Raw genomic sequence first — 20,559 nt, 5'->3', positions numbered from 1 at the left:
CTCCCCCATGGAGTAGATGGTCAGTCCCAAAGGGAAGGGAAGTTGTGTTGCTGGTGGTAAATGGGGAACTGGGATTGTATTTACTGGCATCATGGATAAGTCAAACTCAGAGGCTACCTAGAAATGTACAATGTTGGTTAATCCTCCCTTCTCCCCCTCCTCGGGCATATGGTTGATGTCTTATCTATCATATTTCATGTGGCAGCATGATGTTTGTTATAATGCATGTGTCCATGTGTGTGCAAGTTGTGACTCAAGTCAGGAACCATGTCATTCCGGTAACCACCCTCTGATTTGTCATAATGGAAGAAATGCAGATGGCACAATGGACTGTTGCAGAGTGAAGGCATCATATCTGTTCTCAAGATATAGAAGTACACGTATCATTGCCATCTCAGGTGGCTTTTATACTCCCATCAAAGGCAAGGCCACCTCTGACAGAGAGGATCTGAGTGGTCTGGCAAACTTAAAAGTAGACAAATATCCAGGGCCAGATGAAATGTATACCAGCTGTTGAATGATGCAAGGGAGGAAATAGCAAGAGCACTAGCAATAATTTTCAATTACTCTCTGGCCCCAGGAGAGGTGCCGGAGGACTGGAGGATAGCCAATATGGTACCATTATTCAAGAATGGAGGAAGGGATAAACCAGGAAACTCCTGCCCAGTCAGTCTAACCTCCGTGATGGGGAAACTATTGGAAGCAATTCTGAGACCAAATTAATCTGCAATTGAAGAGGCAGGGATTAATCAAGAACAGTCAGCATTGTTTTGTTAACGGGAAGTCATGTCTGACCAATTTGAATTAATTTTACGAAGAGGTTATCAGATAAGATCCCACATGGGAAACTGATAGTGAAGGTAAGAACCCATGGGATCCAAGGAAATTTGGCAAATTGGATCCAGAATTGGCTGTGGCAGGAAAGCAGAGGGTGATGGTTGAGGGGTATTTTTCTGAGTGGAAACCTGGGTCCAGTGGGTCTTGCAGGAATCAGTGTTGGGACCCTTGCTGTTTGTGGTTTATATGAATGATTTAGACATGAATATAAGAGGGTTGATCAGTAAATTTGTAGATGCTACGAAAATTGGTGGGGTGGTAAATAGTGAGGAGGATAGCCTTGGATTACAGGAGGATATGGATGGCTTAATCAGATGGGCTGATCGGTGGCAAATGGAATTCAATTCAGATAAGTGTGAAGTGATGCACGGGGGCAGGACAAACAAGGCAAGGGAATACATGATAAAAGGCAGGTCCCTGGGAATCAGAGGGACCTTGGTGTGCATGTACACTGACTCCTTAAGATAGCAGAGCAGGTGGATACAATGGTTGAGAAAGGCATATGTTATACTTGTCTTTATTAACTGAGGCAGAGAGTTTAAGAACAGGAAGGTTATGTTGGAACTATATAAAACGTTGCTCAGGCCACAGCTAAAGTATTGTGTGCAGTTCTGGAATCCACATTACAGGAGGGATGTGATAGAACTGGAAAGGGTGCAGAGGAAATTGACCAGGATGTTGCCTGGGCTGGGGAGTTTTAGTTATGAAGAGAGATCAGATAGACTGGGGCTGTTTTCCATTGGAGCAGAAAAGACTGAGGGGGAGCATGATTGAGGCATATAAAATGATGAGAGGCATAGATAGAGTAGACAGGATGAAACATTTCTCCTTGGTGGAGGAATCAATGACCAGGGGCCATAGATTTAAGGTAAGGGACAGAGGGTTTAGAGGGATGTGAGGAAAAACCTTTCAGCCCAGAGGGTGTTGGAAGTCTGGAACCCACTGCCTGTCAGGGTGATTGAGACAGAGACCCTCATAGCATTTAAGAAGTATTTAGATGTACACTTGTGATACCAAGACATACAAGGCTTTAGGCCAGGTGCTAAAAATGGGATTAGAATAATTAGCTGGTTGTTTTTGGCCAATACAGCCACGATGGGCCGAAGGGCATTGTCTGTCTTGTAGACCTCTATGACTGCTGATTAGCTTCTAACAAAATAATCTTTCATTGTTTAATAAAGATTTTATTAACTATAATACAATACTCCTTCATCTCACCTGTATCTTTACAGATGTACACAGGTTTCTAAAGATAACAAAGTCACAAAATATATCTAGTACACTCATATCCTCAGAAAGTACATGTAAACCAACAGGTGAAATGTGGTCACATGCACCACATGCTGAAACCAGCCACAGATGCCACCTGATATAATTTCTGTGGATTTAAAAATATATATTTTTATTGGTATTTTCAATTTATACACAGTAACACTTTATGTTTAATATTTACAGCACATGTGGTTCTCATATATATATATTGTCAGTCTTTGTGTTCTCTTCCCCCCCCCCCCCCCCCCCCCCCCCAGCCCCTCCTTGGCATCTCCCTCTTTCGTTCAGGGTGTTCTGTCCCCAAACTTCTATTCTTCCCCCTTCCCTTTATGTTTTATTTTGCCAGCCTTATGGGTTTCAGGGGAGGCTTTCTAACCACCCCCCCCCCCTCCCGCTTCTCCCTGTAGTTCCCCTGAGTTCACTCCTCTCTTCCTCCCCCCCCTCCCCCCAGAGTTGTGTGTCTCAGTCTATGTTCTCCAATTTCTCTTTTTTTCCCTACTCACTGTTGGCTTCGAACAGGTCTTGGAACAGGCCAAAGAACTATGCCCATGGTTTGGCGAAACCTTTTTCCGACCCTCAGATGGTGTATTTGATCTTCTCCAAGTGGAGAAATTCCACCAGGTCTGCCAGCCAGTCTGCAGCTGTGGGTGGTGCTGCTGATCGCCAGCTGAGCAGGATTCTCCAGCATACGATGAAGGAAACGGAATCTAGGGCGTCAGCCCTCTTCCCCATGTGTAGCTCCGGCTGTTCCAATACCCTGAAGATTGCCATTCTCGGGCACGACTTCACGCTCATCCCCACAACCTTGGACATTGCCTCGAAGAAGGCTGTCCTACAAGTCTGGGGCAAGCCCAGAACATGCGGGGGTGGTTGGCCGGGCCTTCCTGGCACCGTTCATATTCGTCCTCCACCCCGGGGAAGAAGTTGTTAATTTGGGTTCTGGTTAGGTGCGTTCTGTCCACCACTTTACACTTCATGAGGCTGAGTCTTGCACAGGAGGAGGTGGAGCTGGCTCTGCTCAGTGCTTCGCTCCAGAGTCCCCAGCCCACTTCTGTCCCCAGTTTTTCTCTCCCCACATTCGTCTGGCTTCATCCATTGGTAGCCTCACCCTGTCCGTAGAACTTCAGTGGATTTCTGATTAAATCATAACCCCTCACCAGGTACTTGTCATACTGTGAGACAACTGGAACTCTGACTTCCATGCGAGTGTTTCCAAAGTCCAGTCTCAAAAAACCATGTCTTAGAATCTTCTCCCAATCAAGACTTTCCCTTGTGTGCCCTCACCAAGGATCCACTTCCAAGATTTCAATCTCTCCTTTCAGTATTCCTCTGTCTTAGATTGCCACGTACATTCAAGCTTCCACTATCACTCAGATACCCAGCCATAACACTATTGCTCCACAGGCTGCATTAAGAAGTCACCAAACTTTCGATTTAGCTCAGATGTCTGGCTTCTCACTTTAAATCTGTTTTTGCAGCGGTCTCTAACTTGGAGTAGTTTCTCTGCTTTATACTTTAACTTCACCCAAAAGGACCTTGTTCAATTTCTTGTTCTTATTTCCTTTAATCTAACTGTCTTCCTGAGACGTACTTTTTGTACCAACTCCCTGGTTTCTGGACTTTCTTTTAGGAAGTGTACTTTTTTTGTTCCAGCTCCCTGACCCTGTCCAGCTTCTCCAACTTAAAACAATACTCAAAAGTTCTTTCTAACTGAGGGTGGCCCCTGGTTTCTAAGCAACAACTTAATTGTCCTTTAAACCCTGTTTGCTTTCAGGTGTTGCTCGTTTTAGCCTTAGTTTATTTGCTCTAATTCTGTCACCTTTGCTCATGAGTCGCCAGGTATCTTTCTGATACCGCCACGTGGTTCAAGTCCAAGTAATGATTAATAATGCAACACACCGCTTAGTAAGAGTTAAATCAACGCTCATTTATTATATACAGCAATTAATACTTATACAATAATTCTACTTCTAAACTACTACCTACCACTAAAAGGCCAATACTTAACTTTGGAAATGGCCCACCAGGTCAGGGAAACGCATGGTCTTTCGAATGGGTTCTGAGCCTGGGGGATTCAAAAGCTGGTACAGGTCGATAGTCAGGAGTGTCTATCTGGTAGCGATCATTGGAGTAAAACTTACGGTCTTCTTGCAGCAAGGGTTTCGAAGGGTGCGGAGCGGGGGAGAAGGGTTGAGTTGAACTTGGCCCCTATTCTTATAGTCCCCAGGGGCTTCCCGCCTCTTGGGGCGGGCCTTGCACCTGGTTCCAAGTGATTGGACTTGGTCCCAATCACTTGGTTCGATATTCTCCAATACTGGAGCGATTCCTTGATCGAGGGGTGGTCGTTTACCTTTCTTTGTGTCAGCTCCTGCTGGCGCCGAAAGGTCTGGATCGGCTTTATGTTGCTAATGTGTAGCAATTGTTTCCGGGGATGGCTGATTAATATGCAGATGGCTGGGTTGTTGTGATGTTGATGGCTGCAGGTATCGGTCTGGACTGACTTCCCCAGAGGCGAATACACTGTTTTACCTGCAGCTGTCTGTTTGAGTCCTGTTGGCTGATTTTCCCATCAGCCTCTTCCGTTCGCCATTTTAAATCGGGGTTTGACCATTCTAATCGGGAGTCAGCCATTTTACATGGCTACACAGGTTGTAAACTCCTCTCATTACTATCCAGGCACCTGAGCCAAACTGAAGTAATTAACCCTTTCAAATACAGAATTACAAAATTTAACTTGCTTGAAGTTATAGTTCATTTCTAATTCCCTCGATTGCAAATATAGATTATATTTAGAGCCATAGTGCGATTTAAAAGAAATGCCGGGTGCGTTTAGCTGTGTGTTTCCCAGCATTTGCCACGCCAAGAACGACTCCGTTATTAAATGGGACTCAGCTTCATTTCTGCACCCCGGCGAGGAACGCCGTGCCAAGGGTGCACTTAGTCCCATTTCCGGCACTAATGAGCTCTGCTCGCCAGTGCTGGAAGTGATTGGGGCGCCATTTTTAAACTACGTCTCACTGCCAGGGTGGCAGTGCCATGGTGCCCATGTGACATCAGGTGCCAAGGTACCAACCTGCCCAGAGCCCAATCACCCAGGGGTCCCCGATTGCCTGGGAGAATCTTCAGTAAGGGGCAAGGTGTCATGATCATGAGCTAAGGTTCTGTCAAACTATAATGTCAATGCAATCAACCATAATAGGTTCCTGTGGCAAAGGCCTTGCTGGACCGATTGATCCTCTGGCAGGAATTGAGACTGCAAAACTGCAAGGTTGGCAGGATAATCCCCAGCATGTATGCTGGTTGTCAAATATTTTTACAGTGTATAATGTGGCAGCTGAGGTTCCACCATAAGGAGGTAGCATTGAGCTGCTTAAGTGGGAATTTGTAGAAAGTTGAGAGTTAAATGGGGAAAACTGCACAATTATCCAAGAGGGATTCAAGCTTGGGTGGCAATTGGAGAGGATAAAGGTGCAGGAATACTGAAGTATTGGTATGCAAACTTGGGGGATGGGGGTGCATAAGAGGAGAGAAATGAGATGAAGTCTGATTGTGTCACAGGAAATGGAGAGAAGGACCAAAGCGTGATAAACAGCAGTTAAATAAAAAGAGAAGTAGAAACAGTGTCTGGATTTGTTTGCCTGAGAGAATGGAATTGCATTTCCTTGGCGCCATTCATAACTCAGGGGTGTGTGGGACTTTGCAGCCACTGAAGTGCTTTCTGAATTGTTTTCATTGCTGTCAATGTAAAGAGTGTGGCAGACACTTGGTGTACAGCAACTTTCCAGAAACAATGCTATTGACTATATCATCTGATTTAGTCATGTTACCGAAGCGGTAAATATTGACCAAGATATCAACTTTGAAATAGTGTCAGAGGATATTTTATAACCACCTGAAGGGCAGGCTTGGTTTATCATCACATTCAAAAGATAGCACCTCCAGCCATACAGCACTCCTTCAGTACGGTGGCGGCACGGTAGCATAGTGGTTACCACTGTTGCTTCACAGCTCCAGGCTCCCAGCTTTGATTCCCGGCTTGGATCAGTGTCTGTGCAGAGTGTGCACATTCTCCCCGTGTCTGGATACAGTGAACATGGAGAGGATGTTTCCACTTGTAGTAAAAACTGGAAGCAGAGGACACAATCTCAGACTAAAGGGATGATCCTTTAAAACTGAAATGAGGAGTAATTTCTTCAGCCAAAGGGTGGTGAATCTGTGGAACTCTTTGCCGCAGAAGGCTGTGGAGGCCTAATTACCGAATGTCTTTAAGACAGAGATGGATACGTTCTTGATTAATAAGGGGATCAGGGGTTATGGGGAGAAGGCAGGGGAATGGGGATGAGAAAATATCAGCCATGATTGAATGGCGGAGCAGACTTGATGGGCCGAGTGGCCTAATTCTGCTCCTATGTCTTATGGTCTGCGTGGGGTTCCTCCGGGTGCTTCGGTTTCCTCCCACAGCCCAAAGATGTGCAGGTTAGGTGGATTGGCCATGATAAATTTCCCCAAGTGTCCAAAGAAAAAGGTAGGTAGGTAACTGGGTTACGGGATAGGGTGGAAGTGTAGGCTTAAGTAGGGTGCTCTTTCCAAGGGTCGGTGCTGACTCAATGGGCCGAATGGCCTCCTTCTGCACTGTAGATTCTATGATAATGAAAGCAGTGCAGACTAGATTTTGCACGCAGGACTTTGAGGTAGAATCTGCAAACTTCTGACTCATCGGCAAGAGTTCTACCACATGAGCCACAGCCAACATTGAAAAACAAGTCACAACAGTGATATTTTCATAATTTTCAGCACTCCCCTTGTGATTTACTCGTTCTTTTGTAATTAGCAGGACATTGGTGAAACTTTCTTACTTATTGTGATCAATGTGATTTAGCAATGCAGTAACTGGTGTCAATTAGACACTTTAATAACCAGTATAATGGAAGACTGTTCATGTAGAAATTTTCATTTCCCAGAAGTGAAATTTGTTAACCGTCAGAAACTTTAGAGTAAGAACTGTGCATATTTTCCAGAAGATAATATTGTTTATATTCCATTCGACGAGAAAATGTTTGCATCCACACTTGCACACTTTGCACCTACTGTGTCTTGCCCCATCACATTCAAACTCCATGTCCTATATTTCCTCACTTCTATTGCTACATCTGGCTCCTGCTTTGAACTATCTATTCTTCTTGCCCCTCACTCTTAACCCTCAATACACTCCCCCTTTTACTCCCTTTCACTCCAAAATAGACAGGTAGAAAAAAGCTGCAGCATGTGGCAGATGCTCTATTGCAACACTATTACCATAAAGCATCAACCAGACTGCACAATGTTGAGTAGGCTGCAGGACTGCCAGGAGCCAAAGTCATAGTAAATGGAACTCGGGTAGGAAACAGTGTTATTCGTCTGTGTATGAACGGAAATCGTGCATAATACAGCCACTGTCTTCCCCACTGGGAGTAACGGGTGAATCCCGCGATAGCCCCAAATTGGGCTCCGTGCCGGGCATGATCCAGGTGAGCATATTTAAATGAGCCAATAGACTCATTTAAGCACTCGAACGCCGCTTTCACCCTGCGCCCGGGGTTAACGGCCTCCCCCACAAGACTTCAACTGGCCACCGTTTAGCACGTTTTCCACAAAAGTGGAGCAGGCATGAGGCCACCTTGGAGGGTCTTGAATATCTTTAGAGATCCCTGGGTGGTTGGTGACAGGGCAGGGTAATCCCCTTGGCACCTGGCCATCATCAGCCTGGCAGTGCCAAGGTGCCTGTGTGTCAGATTGGCACTGCCAAGGGTCGGGCCCAGGGGGACCTTGCCCATGGGAGAGAGGGAGAGGGTGGGGTGCTGAAAGGGATGTGTGTAAAGATCATGGCAGCCGGTCAAAATGTCAGCGAGGAGCCGGTCCTGTTGGTGAGTTCAACTCTCCAGAGCAGGAAATCTGCTATAGTGTGGCCTTGACGGGGAGAAACTCCCCGAGGCCCAAAAAATTGGCAAAGTGCCAGTGAATAGCAGGGTGAATCTCGGCACTGCAGCCATTAAGGAACACCCCATCAAACATGCCCAAAAGCAGACTTTGTTTTATGTTTGCTGAATCCCGCTCATTATTTCTATTGAATCTTTTTTTGGTGGAGACTGACTAACGTAATGCAAGTAAATATGATGGTTTTATCAGCTTGGGAGTTTCCTAAATAATGTTTCCTAAATAATCACAATGTATGGCAACTTCTAACACCCTCACTGTTTGAAGGATAATTGGGCACCAAATTGATCCTGCACCGAACTGAAACTTGCTTTACTCATGTTAAAGGCTAATGTTGCATTGTCTTAATATTAATAATAATAATAATCTTTATTATTGTCACAAGTAGGCTTACACTAACACTGCAATGAAGCTACTGTGAAAATCCCCTAGTTGCCACAGACCGGCGCCTGTTTGGATACGCAGAGGGAGAATTCACTGAATAGCACGTCTCTCAGGACTTGTGGGGGCAAGGCAGCTGCATCATTTTTTGAGCATTCTCCTCTAAATGAAACCTTTTAGGAAAGTTGAACGTGGAAAACTTTAATGTTCCAAGAAGATTGTCTTTTGAAACGCAGATGACTGAGCAAGTTTGGAACTGATCAGCTTTCTATACAAATCGGCATTGGGACGTTACTATCCACTGCTCTGGAGATTAAACTTGTTCAGTGCAAAGCTTTGCAACCACAACACGTTGTAATCAGGCAAAGAAACAGGGAAAGCAAACAAGGTCAAATGTGGAAGGTTAAAACACATTTCGCAACACTTCCTAATTTTCACAAAGAAAACAATCCAAAACATTGTCTTTCTGCATTGTCAAGAATTGCAAGTAGTCCTGTGTGTTGATTGTTTTCAGCAGGTGCCCTGTCATTGGAGGTACATTACAATGGAGAAAGTTTCAAGTTACTATTTTCTAGTTGTACAGTTACTATCATTAAAATACGTTCAGCTCCTGTGCTGCAAGAATACAGCTAAACAGGAGACAGGTGGTTTTTGGATATCTTTCAGTTTGTTTATTGCTGCTATCTGTTCAACAGAAGTTGTGAATGGTGATTAATCAACCGAGTTCTCAAAGAGGAAGAAAATGGAAACTGTAGTCAAAGAAACCACATGCACCGTGAATATAAATAACCTAATTTTATTCTATGTTATATATTTAATACTTCTCCAAAAGCAGAACCTTTAAAAAATACTGTATAAAACAAGTTACACGAAAATAGCTGATAATTCATGCGGAATCATAGAATTACATTCATAGAAGTTGGAACACAAGCCATGAACACCTTAACCGCTGTTTGTGTTCATTCCAGGGAGATGTGAATAATGGGGGAAGCTGAAGTTGAAGAAGAAGACCACTGATCATTTTGAATGGTGGAGAAGGCTGGAAGGGTCGAATCACCTACTCCCACTCCTTTTTGTTATGTGTGCTTATAGTTTCACACAAATGGTAGTTTTAATCCCCTGTTCCTCCATACTCCACAGATACTTCTATTTTCCTTCAACAACCTGTTCTTGAAAGTTGCCATGTTTTCTACATCAGTTCCAAGGCCAGAATATCATTCCAAGCCTCATTTTGCTTTCTGTAAGCCAGCTCTTGCTTTGTTTTATATGCACACAGGCCCTCAGATCTTCCAGGAATAAATTCTGATACAAAAAGTACTTCATATATGTAAGTATGCAAACTATAACAAACTGATTGGTAGCGAAACATGTGAACACTGACACCAATGCCAAGAACAGGGTGGAAAAGGTAAAACAAAATTCCGACTACTACAACCATATTGTACTTAATGTCAGAGATTATATGGTATGTTTTCTTCTTCTCATTTTGCTTTGAATAGTAAATTTTTAAACAAGATGATTTGAAACAGTAATGTATCCAATCCCACAATCGTCATGTTAACTATGGTCAGCAGAAGAGATTCTGTTCTAGACAATATGATAATGCCTTTGCCGGAAGAGTGATTGTAAATAGGGGTGCACTGCTTTTCTACATATGATTCATATCTGTTCGATTAAATGGGGGGACAGTTGAACAAATCCTAATGTCCTTCTTGAAACCAGCTTCACAAGCATTCAGGCAAAACTCAATCAAAAATCAACTTTGATGGACTAACCAGATGGCTGAAAACTGTCTTCCCTCACAAGTCATGTACTCCTTACTCGTCAAATGGCCAATCTTCCAAGAGGGGACAAAGCGAACACTTCCAAGACATCATGGAGCTCTCCTTGAAGTGAGGTGGCATTGACATTAATGACTGGGAGAAGCTTGCTATCGATTGTTCAGAAAGGCAAAAACCTGTCCGTCAACCTGTCACGCTTTGAGCCCGAATACGTTAACAATAACGCAGAATGGTGATAGGGAAGGAAAGAAAGGAAGTTAATCCTGCTCTTCAGATCCCACCATCTCGTGGGACATCCTCCTCCCTGTGCCCAAAGATCTGCAGGTTAAGAATTACGTTACGCAGTCGTATGTCGACCCATGGCAGAAACCCGTGATCCCGAATATACGTCACTTATGAAGCGAGAGACAGCCAGCAGATTATTCTTATCCCATCTTCACTGGGCCACCAAAATAAAGGGCTTCCTTCGAGAAAGGAAGGAGGTCTGGTCATGGAGGACCATACTTGCGTATTATAGAGTAGTTGCTAATAGAGCACTGCTGGCTGAAGTTTGGCAGCTGATTACTTGCATTAAATTGGGTATAGAGGATAGAGAGGAACCTGCATTTACCAGAAACTGTTAAAACAAGGCTATTTTCTTACATGAGCCAACTTAACTGTTTCATGTTCTGCATTGTAGTTATAGCTGACACAGCAATGCAACTGCTAGTCTTAACAGCCCAATTTAAAGATACTACAAATGACTTTTGCAGGTCTAATGTAAAGAAATATGGAGTGATTGTATTTCAAAAAGAAAAACAAGGAGAGGCTACATAAACAAACTTGTGCAATTTTAAAGAGGGTGCAAGAACAAAGATGGTTGGGAGCTAATATATATACAATTCTTTGAAGGTTGAATGACAAGTTAGCATAAATCATTATTCAGCACATTATGCTCTTTGAAAGAGCTACAAACAGTTGATATGGCTGTCAAAAATATGCTTCACTTTGTAGAGGCACAGAATACAAAAGCAAGGAAGTGATGCCAAATCGTTATAAGTGATTGGTTAGGCCACATCTGCATTCTGTCCACTTCTGGCACCACAGTTTCTAACTTCGATCAAGGCTTGAGCAAGGGTACAGAGGAGATTTATTAGAACATTACCAGGGATGAGGCGACTTCGGCATGCGGAGAGGCTAGGGATGCCTTAGAAGTTTAAGGGAAAGTTTTATTCTATCAAAACCCCTCTATTAATGAGGAGAAGCTGTTTCCGTTGGCAGGAGAATGGTTAACCAGGAATTTCAGATAACTGTCAAAAGAACCAATAGGGAAATGAGCAGGTAGACATGGGCGGCACGGTAGCACAGTGGTTAGCACTGTTGCTTCACAGCGCCGGGGTCCCAGGCTCGATTCCCGGCTTTGGTCACTGTCTGTGCGGAGTCTGCAAGTTCTCCCCGTGTCTGCGTGGGTTTCCTCCGGGTACTCCCGTTTCCTTCCACAAGTCCCGAACGATGTGCTTGTTCGGTGAATTGGATGTTCTGATTCTCCCTCAATGTACCCGAACAGGCCCCGGGTGTGGCGACCAGGGAATTTTCACAGTAACTTCATTGCAGTGTTAATGTAAGCTGACTTGTGACACCAATAAAGATTATTATAAAGAATATTATTATGATCTGGACTTCATTGTCTGAAAAGTGGTGGAAGCAGATTCAATACAAATTTTCAAAATATAATTATCTGTACGCTTGAAAAGGAGAAATTTGCTGGACGATGGGGAAAGAGCACGGGAGTGCATGAATGGATTGTACTTTTAAAGAACTGGCATTATTTTCCGAATGATCTCATTGAACACTGCATGATTCTGTCGCCTTTTGGGGAGGTATCACACTACCTCAATGTAGGATTGGTTATATCACAAGATTAAAGCACAGACTGAGAAAAACAAGAAAATTCAACTACACCAAACATTTAAAACATTGGGTTCAACTTTGTCCACCTACCCCCCCCACCATTATGAATTTATTTGTTTTAATAGGTATTTATCGAGATTAAAATTCCCTTGCATCTCACCGCCTTTCAGCTGAGATGAGATATGGATGAGGCTGCAATGTCATTCCCAGTTTAGATTTCAGATTTGGAATAGTTCCCGGTGGAAAATGAAGATGAAATCGTTGCAATAACATGGTAAAAAATAGAAATAGCTCCATTCTTGCAAGCTGTTCTCCAAGACAATGCCTTCGTCCTATGAAAAATAGAATGGATGACTCGTTACTCAGTTCAGGAAAATGAAACCCATCTCATTGTGTAATAACTCTTCTTCCTCCCCAAAGAATTCAATATTATTAGCCACGTGCTGCTCACTCCAATGCCGCCCTAAGTGTGAGATACGGCTCTGAAAATAACAGCAAGGTTCACAGCGCTCACTCTCTTATATTGATGTGAAAACTCAACATCAAATTGTAGACTTGTGAAGTTAAATGTGCAAATCCAGAATGTGCCACTGCAGGCAAATAGTGTGAAACCCCTGTACTCCCGTCACAGATGCAATTGAAATTGTCATTGTATCCCTTTAATGGTGTGATAACTCGTAATTATTGTCAAACAATCCCTCTGGCACTGTAAACAAACCTTTGCAAGTACGGATTTGCAATCCTCCATTTTAGTTGTTGTTTGAGATTATTTAAAGCATCTATACGCTTTCTTTGTGTCTTCCCTCTCAATCTAATTCTTGTTTTCCTCTATTCCACTTTCAGTGTCAGAAATTCAATGTCAGAATTGGATCTGCACTGCTTATCAACAATTCTTCAATCTGGTTATGGAGACACAATTGCTTGCCCTGTTCTGCCAGGTTTCAGAAGGCCTGTAGATGGTGCCATGAGATGTGGATGCCCCACTGACAGCAATGTGCTATACAAAATCCTATAGAAAGACTCTGGTGAAAATAAAAATCTAACAAACAGCTCACAACACCATCCAGCCCATTATGTCTAAAAACTTTAGGTGTGAAAATTCTCAAATGTTTTCAAATGAACACTTATAAACGTAATTATGCTGTTAATACGATATTAGGATACTATGAGAACATTACCCAACTCCAAACCTGGGAAACCTTAAACCGCTTTCAAAAAGTTTATTTGTTCCCCTTAGCTCTTGGAAGCTCTGTACCTAAATGAGATATCATTCCACAAAAACAAGTAACCCACTAGTAACCACACAAATGCATTTTCTATTCTGTAATCTCTGCTTGCAAGCTGCTCAAATGTATCCTGTTCTCGCTGGACATCTTTTTTTTTTAAATTTAAAAAAATATATATTTATTAAGAATTTTTCAACAAACGTTTTAACCATACAAACAACCCCCCCCCCCCAACCCCCCTCCCCCATTACAAAAAGAAAGAAAGCTTGCATAGCAAGACATGAACATGGCAAGTCAATAAGATACAGAACTCTGTACATTGGATTCCTCCCGTACATGTCACTTTTCCGGATCATTCATGTGTTTCCTTGCTCAAATGCCCCCCAGAAAAAAAACCTTCCCCCCCCCAACCACGAACGATGTCCCCCCCCTCCCGTGGGTTGCTGTTGCTGCTGTCCGACCTTCATCTAACGCTCCGCGAGATAGTCCAGGAACGGTTGCCACCGCCCGTAGAACCCCTGCGCAGACCCTCTCAAGGCAAACTTTATCCTCTCCAACCTGATAAACCCTGCCATATCATTTATCCAGGCTTCCACGCTGGGGGGCTTCGCCTCTTTCCACACTAACAAGATCCTTCGCCGGGCTACTAGGGACGCAAAGGCCAGAATACCGGCCTCTTTCGCCTCCTGCACTCCCGGCTCGTCCACTACTCCAAATAGTGCTAGCCCCCAGCTTGGCTTGACCCGGACTTTCACCACCTTAGATACTGTTCCCGCAACTCCCCTCCAGTGCCAGGCATGACCAAAACATATGGACATGGTTCGCTAGGCTCCTTGAGCACCTTCCACATCTGTCCTCCACCCCAAAGAACCTACTCAGCCTCGCCTCTGTCATGTGCGCTCTATGAACCACCTTAAATTGTATCAGGCTGAGCCTGGCACACGAGGAAGAGGAATTAACCCTACTTAGGGCATCAGCCCATAGTCCCTCCTCAATCTCCTCCCCCAGCTCCTCTTCCCATTTACCCTTCAGCTCCTCTACCAAAGCCTCCCCCTCTTCTTTCATCTCCTGGTATATCGCCGACACCTTGCCCTCTCCGACCCATACGCCCGAAATCACCCTGTCTTGAATCCCCTGTGCCGGAAGCAGCGGGAATTCCCTCATCTGCCGCCTCACAAACGCCCTCACTTGCATGTACCTGAAGGCATTTCCCGGGGGTAGTCCAAATTTCTCCTCCAGCGCCCCTAAGCTCGCAAACGTCCCATCGATGAACAGGTCCCCCATTCTTCTAATCCCTGCCCGATGCCAGCTCTGAAACCCCCCATCCATCCTTCCTGGGACAAACCGATGGTTATCTCTGATCGGGGACCACACCAAGGCTCCCATCGCACCCCTCTGCCGTCTCCACTGCCCCCAGATCTTTAACGTTGCCGCCAACACCGGACTCGTGTTGTACCTTGTCGGCAAGAGCGGCAGCGGTGCCGTCACTAGTGCCCCCAGGCTCGTCAGGACGCCATCTCCAACCTCTTCCACGCCGCCCACTCTCCCTCCATCACCCACTTACGGATCATCGCCACGTTGGCTGCCCAGTAGTAGCCACCCAAGTTCGGCAAAGCCAACTCTCCTCTATCTCTGCTACACTCCAGGAACCCCCTCCTTACCCTTGGTGTCTTACTCGCCCACACAAATCCCATAATGCTCGTGCTTACCCTCTTAAAGAAGGCCTTGGTAATCACAATTGGGAGGCATTTAAAAACACAAAGAAACCTCGGGAGGACCACCATTTTAATCGACTGTACCCTGCCCGCCAGCGAGAGTGGCAACATGTCCCACCTTTTAAAATCCTCCTCCATCTGTTCCACCAGCCGATTCAAATTAAGTTTGTGCCGTGCCCCCCCAGCTCCTAGCTACCTGAATCCCCAAGTATCGAAAGCTCCTTTCCGCCCTCCTCAACGGTAGGCCACCTATCCCTCTTCCCTGATCCCCCAGATGCACCACAACGAGCTCGCTCTTTCCCACATTGAGCTTATAGCCCGAAAAGTCTCCAAACTCCCATAGGATCTGCATTACCTCAACCATCCCCTCCACTGGATCCGTCACATACAGCAACAGGTCGTCTGCGTACAGTGACACTCGATGTTCCTCTCCCCCTCGAACCACCCCCTTCCATTTCCCCGACTCCCTTAACGCCATGGCCAAAGGTTCAATTGCTAATGCAAACAGCAGAGGGGACGGGGGCACCCCTGCCTCGTCCCTTGATACAGCCGGAAATACTCCGACCTCCGCCGTTTCGTGACCACACTCACCACCGGGGCTCTATACAGGAGCTTAACCCAACTAATAAACCCTCCCCCAAACCCAAACCTCCTCAACACTTCCCAGAGATACTCCCACTCTACTCAGTCAAAGGCCTTCTCCGCGTCCATGGCTGCCACTATCTCCGCCTCTCCCTCCACCGATGGCATCATTATCACATTTAGGAGCCTTCGCACATTAGTATTTAGCTGCCTGCCCTTTACGAATCCCGTCTGGTCCTCATGAATCACCCCTGGGACACAGTCCTCAATCCTCGTAGCCAACATTTTTGCCAGCAACTTAGCATCTACGTTGAGGAGCGAGATCGGTCTATACGACCCACATTGCAGTGGGTCCTTATCCCGCTTCAAGATCAAAGAGATCGCTGGACATCTTTATACATCTACTTCACAATATCATCTCATAGATGATATTCAAGAGCCAAAACTTTGGCTAAGTTTTTTCTTGGAAACAATTGTACACTCAGCTAATTTTGAACTGGGGAATATCCAGTCTATATGTCTGCTTCTTTTACCATTGAAGCATTTGGAAAGTTCCATAGATACAAGTTTTAACATGTTTGTTCCTGATTGAGTAAAGCATACCTCTTTCCATGACAGCTATGGTATGGAAGCAGTACCGTCACTAAAGAGGTACTCTTGTTTTGAAAGCATTTCATAAATTATTCAACAATGCTCGCTAATGCAAAAGATTTTAAAGCATTTCGAAATTATGCCAGCATATATTGCTCTGTCTAATTCAAATGCACCACTTCCTTATCAAAATGCAACATTGCTTTCACATAGCTAATTACTTACCAATAGAAAATGGGACAAATGCTTCCTTCTTTGCAAATTGTTTGTTGTTGTCCAGAAATCTCTCGGGACAAAATATGTCAGGAGTGCTCCAATATTTCTCGTCAAAGTGTACAGAGTAAAGATTTGTTATAACTGTTGTTCCCTTTGGAATGGTATAACCTCGAACAACAGTATTCTTGGCAGTTGCACGGAAAATACCAAGTGGAGCTATATTGCAAAATCTAAGAACCTCGTGCAAAACTGCCTCTGTGTACGGCATCTGTGACTTGTTTTCCAGAGAAGGTATTTGATTTTTCCCCACAACAGTATCAATTTCTCGGTGTACTTTTTCTGCAAAGGGTACAAATAAGAAATCTTAGTGATTTATTTTGCAATACACTTGCAAAAATACACTTACTTAAGAGCACTTTAGAACTATGATGTAAATGATAAGGGTTAAGTGGGAATAGATAAGTACTAATCTGATTGAGATGTTCAAATGACATTGAAATCTTCCACTGTTTAAGCTGTCTGAAAAATTAGTGATGATATGAAGATTTCAGGGAAATCAAATAAATGGGAATGTTTTCTGCTGGTTATATATCTTTAATGATGCCGACGTTGGACTGGGGTGGGCACAGTAAGAAGTCTTACAACACCAGGTTAAAGTCCAACAGGTTTGTTTCGAATAACTATCTTTCGGAGCGCAGCTCCTTCCTCAAGTGAATAATATTTTAATATATTTAATTTTTAAATATTTAATATATTTTTAAAACCTATTGGAAAATGTAAACTGCTGAAAGGCAGGAACAGTTTGGTTGTATTAATAGAACTCGTGCTTTTGATATGTTGATGAGTTTAGCAACACTGCAAACAGACGTTTATCTAAGGCAAGCTGCTAACAATTGGGAGTAGAACATATGGGGCGTCATTCTCCGACCCCCCGCTGGGTCGGAGAATGGCCGTTGGCCGCCGTGAATCCCGCCCCCGCCGAAGTCTCCGGTACCGGAGATTGGGCGGGGGCGGGAATCGGGCCGCGCCGGTTGGCGGGACCCCCCGCTCAATTCTCCGGCCCGGATGGGCCGAAGTCCTGCCCAGAAATTGCCTGTCCCTCCGGCGTAAATCAAACCTGGTATTTACCGGCGGGACCAGGCGGCGTGGGCGGGCTCCGGGGTCCTGGGGGGGGGCGCGGGCCGATCTGACCCCGGGGGGTGCCCCCACGGTGGCCTGGCCCGCGATCGGGGCCCACCGATCCGCGGGCGGGCCTGTGCCCTGGGGGCACTCTTTCCCTTCCGCCTCCGCCACGGCCTCCACCATGGCGGAGGCGGAAGAGACTCTCCCCACTGCGCATGCGCGGGAAACTGTCGGCGCCCGCTGACGCTCCCGCGCATGCGCCGGGAAACTCAGCGGCCGCTGACGCTCCCGCGCATGCGCCGCATTTCCGCGCCAGCTGGCGGGGCAACAACCGCCATTTCCGCGCCAGTTGGCGGGGCGGAAATCCCTCCGGCGTCGGCCTAGCCCCTCAATGTTGGGGCTAGGCCGCCAAAGATGCGGAGCATTCCGCACCTTTGGGCCGGCGCGATGCCCGTCTGATTGGCGCCGTTTTTGGCGCCAGTCAGCGGACATCGCGCCGTTGGGGGAGAATTTCGCCCATGCGGTTTGAATAAGGTATTAGAGGTTCAAAGGAGGAGACCAGGTGTGAAGTTTGCATTGACATTCTTACATGTAGACTCACAAAATGAAAGTAATTAAATTTATCTGGAACTTAATTCTCTGGGTTTCAAATTTTTATATCAAATTGCAAAATGCAGTTGAGGACAGTTGTTTCAAGTTTCCCTCCTGGGATTTGGAGTAACCCAGCATTTACCATTAGCTGTGTTCTTAACAAATCCTTGTATTCCTTTCCTACTCAAAATTATTCCGAATCAATATTACTCTCAATAAATTAAGTACTGATACCACATCTTTTTCATTTCCATTGCGCAATAATATAAATGGTGGGCGGGATTCTCAGGCCTCCCTGCGGCGTGTTTCTCATCTGTGGGAGGTGGCCCACTGTTGGCCGGCAGTGGGATTTTCTGGTCCCACCATGGTCAATGGGATTTCCTATTGAATCTACCCCATGCCACTGGGAAGCTCGCCATCAGTGGGACCAGACCATCCCACTGATGTGAACAGCTGGAAGATCTCGCCAGGTGTGGAACCTCAAGAATTCACTATTGTTCACATGAATAAATATTTTTCTCCACTTACAGTAATTTACAATGACTTTTCATACACTGGCAAAAATAAGCTTGCAATACAAATTTTGCCTTTTAAACTATAACAAGGCAACTCCACTGAACAAATAGAGTCTTAAGTTTTCTAGTAGAACTGAATGGCAAGATTTAATAAAATGACAACTGCACGTTGCCAATGAATTCAAGTGAGTTTTGATATTTAATTATTTAAATTTAGGTTGGGTTAAAGTTTTCCCAGAAGGACTAAAGTCAGAAAGAAGATGGTTGAAATTCAAAATAAGAATTGTCATTAAGTACTCTATCACCTCATAATATCTGTTGAACGTCTATGATTGTTCTCTCACCTTGAATATTTGGGTACAGTGCCATGTACAAGATGGCCCATCGAAGTGCATTAGTTGTAGTCTCAGTTCCAGCTATAATAAGTTCCCCAACAGTAAAAATTAAGTTTTCTGTGGATAAGGATGATTCAGCATCATTAATGTTCTTTTCCAATTCATCCAAATATGAATCAATGAGATGCCGGGGTTTCTGTGATACTCTGTTTTGTGAAAACCGTTGTATTATCTTCTGCAGAAAGTCATACACTTTTGCTGCATTTTTAAACAAACGCTGATGTTTTCCAAAAGGCAGGATGCCAATCCAAGGGAAAGCATTGTACAAGAATGCCCAAACACTTGCTGCCAATTCAATATTTTCACTAAATATCTCAATCATATGCTGATACTCTGTATCATCATATGTGAAACGCTCTCCAAAAATAATCAAGTTTGTGATGTTGGAAACTGCGTTAGTTACAAGGCACTTGGCATCAAATGGCTTTCCCTTGTAAGTGTCAATAGCATCTAAAAAAAACATGCATTCCTCAGATATTTTGTTTTCAAAGCCTTTTTGTCCTGGTCCAAAACAACGAAAGCAATTGACAGCAATCTTACGATGGTCAGTCCAACCTCGACCATATTTGGAGTTCAAAAGCCCTAGGAATAGAACAATAAAAAAAAAACAATATTGATGCACTCTTCAATACCATCAAGTTAACTAACACAAATTATCAAGATGAGGATTGGTCTCAGACTCAATGGATTAGCATGGTCAATTTATTTTCTAATGTAACAATCCCACTGTAGGACAGACCCTCCAGAGGTGACAACACAGGTACACATTCAGCAGAGATAGCCCTGCAAATCCCCACCATTAATTCCAGACCCCATGAAGCCTCCAAGCATCAAGCGAAACATGAGCATGGAAACCTCTTTCTCATCGCCAACTGCCCTCCCTCAGCTGATGAATCACTATCTCCTCTATGTTAAACATCATTTGGAAGGAGCACGGAGGGTAGAAAGGGCACAGAATATGCTCTGGCTGGGGGGCCTCAGTGTCCATCACCAACAGTGGCTTGGTAACACTGCTACTGACTGAGCTGGCCGATACCTGAAGGACACATATGACAGATAGGTTGACCGTATCTTTGCCTATCTACCTGCCGCGCAGGTGCATCTGTCCATGACAGTATTGGTCAGAGTGACCATCTCACAATGCTTATGGCAACGAAGTCCCATCTGCACACTGAGGGTATCTTCGATAATGTTGTGTGGCACTACCACAATGCTAAATGGGATTGATCCAGGGCAGATGTAGCAACTCAGAACTGGGCATTCATGAAAGGCTGAAGGCCACCAGCAACAGCAGAATTGTAATCAACTACAATATGTAACCTCATGGCCCAGCATATCCTCATTGTAGTATTGCCATAAAGCAAGGAACCAACCCTCGCTCAATGAGGTGTGTCGGAGAGAATGCCAGGAGTAGCACCCGGCATACATAAAGATGAGGTGCCAACCTAGTGAAGCTACAAGACAGCTAAACA

The 20,559-nt window shown here is 44.7% G+C and overlaps 1 protein-coding gene across 2 annotated transcripts in view; it reads right to left on the bottom strand.

Annotated features, from left to right (window-relative positions):
• Positions 1-9,243: 9,243 nt before the first annotated feature.
• Positions 9,244-20,559, bottom strand: part of cyp2r1 (cytochrome P450, family 2, subfamily R, polypeptide 1) — a 51,863-nt gene continuing 40,547 nt past the window's right edge. For both annotated transcript variants that reach the window (XM_072466424.1, XM_072466425.1), the window contains 3 exons: positions 19,037-19,669; positions 16,474-16,803; positions 9,244-12,466 (listed from right to left, as the gene is read on the bottom strand). In XM_072466424.1, the coding sequence (XP_072322525.1) occupies positions 12,291-12,466; positions 16,474-16,803; positions 19,037-19,669 (1,139 nt within the window). In that variant the 3' untranslated portion in view covers positions 9,244-12,290. The remainder of the gene's footprint in view (positions 12,467-16,473; positions 16,804-19,036; positions 19,670-20,559) is intronic.

Source organism: Scyliorhinus torazame, chromosome 10 (genome assembly GCF_047496885.1).
Source record: "Scyliorhinus torazame isolate Kashiwa2021f chromosome 10, sScyTor2.1, whole genome shotgun sequence".
In the NCBI taxonomy this organism is placed as follows: domain Eukaryota; kingdom Metazoa; phylum Chordata; class Chondrichthyes; order Carcharhiniformes; family Scyliorhinidae; genus Scyliorhinus; species Scyliorhinus torazame.
The sequence above is the reverse complement of the archived record's forward strand: the minus strand, read 5'-3'. Positions and strand labels throughout refer to the sequence as shown.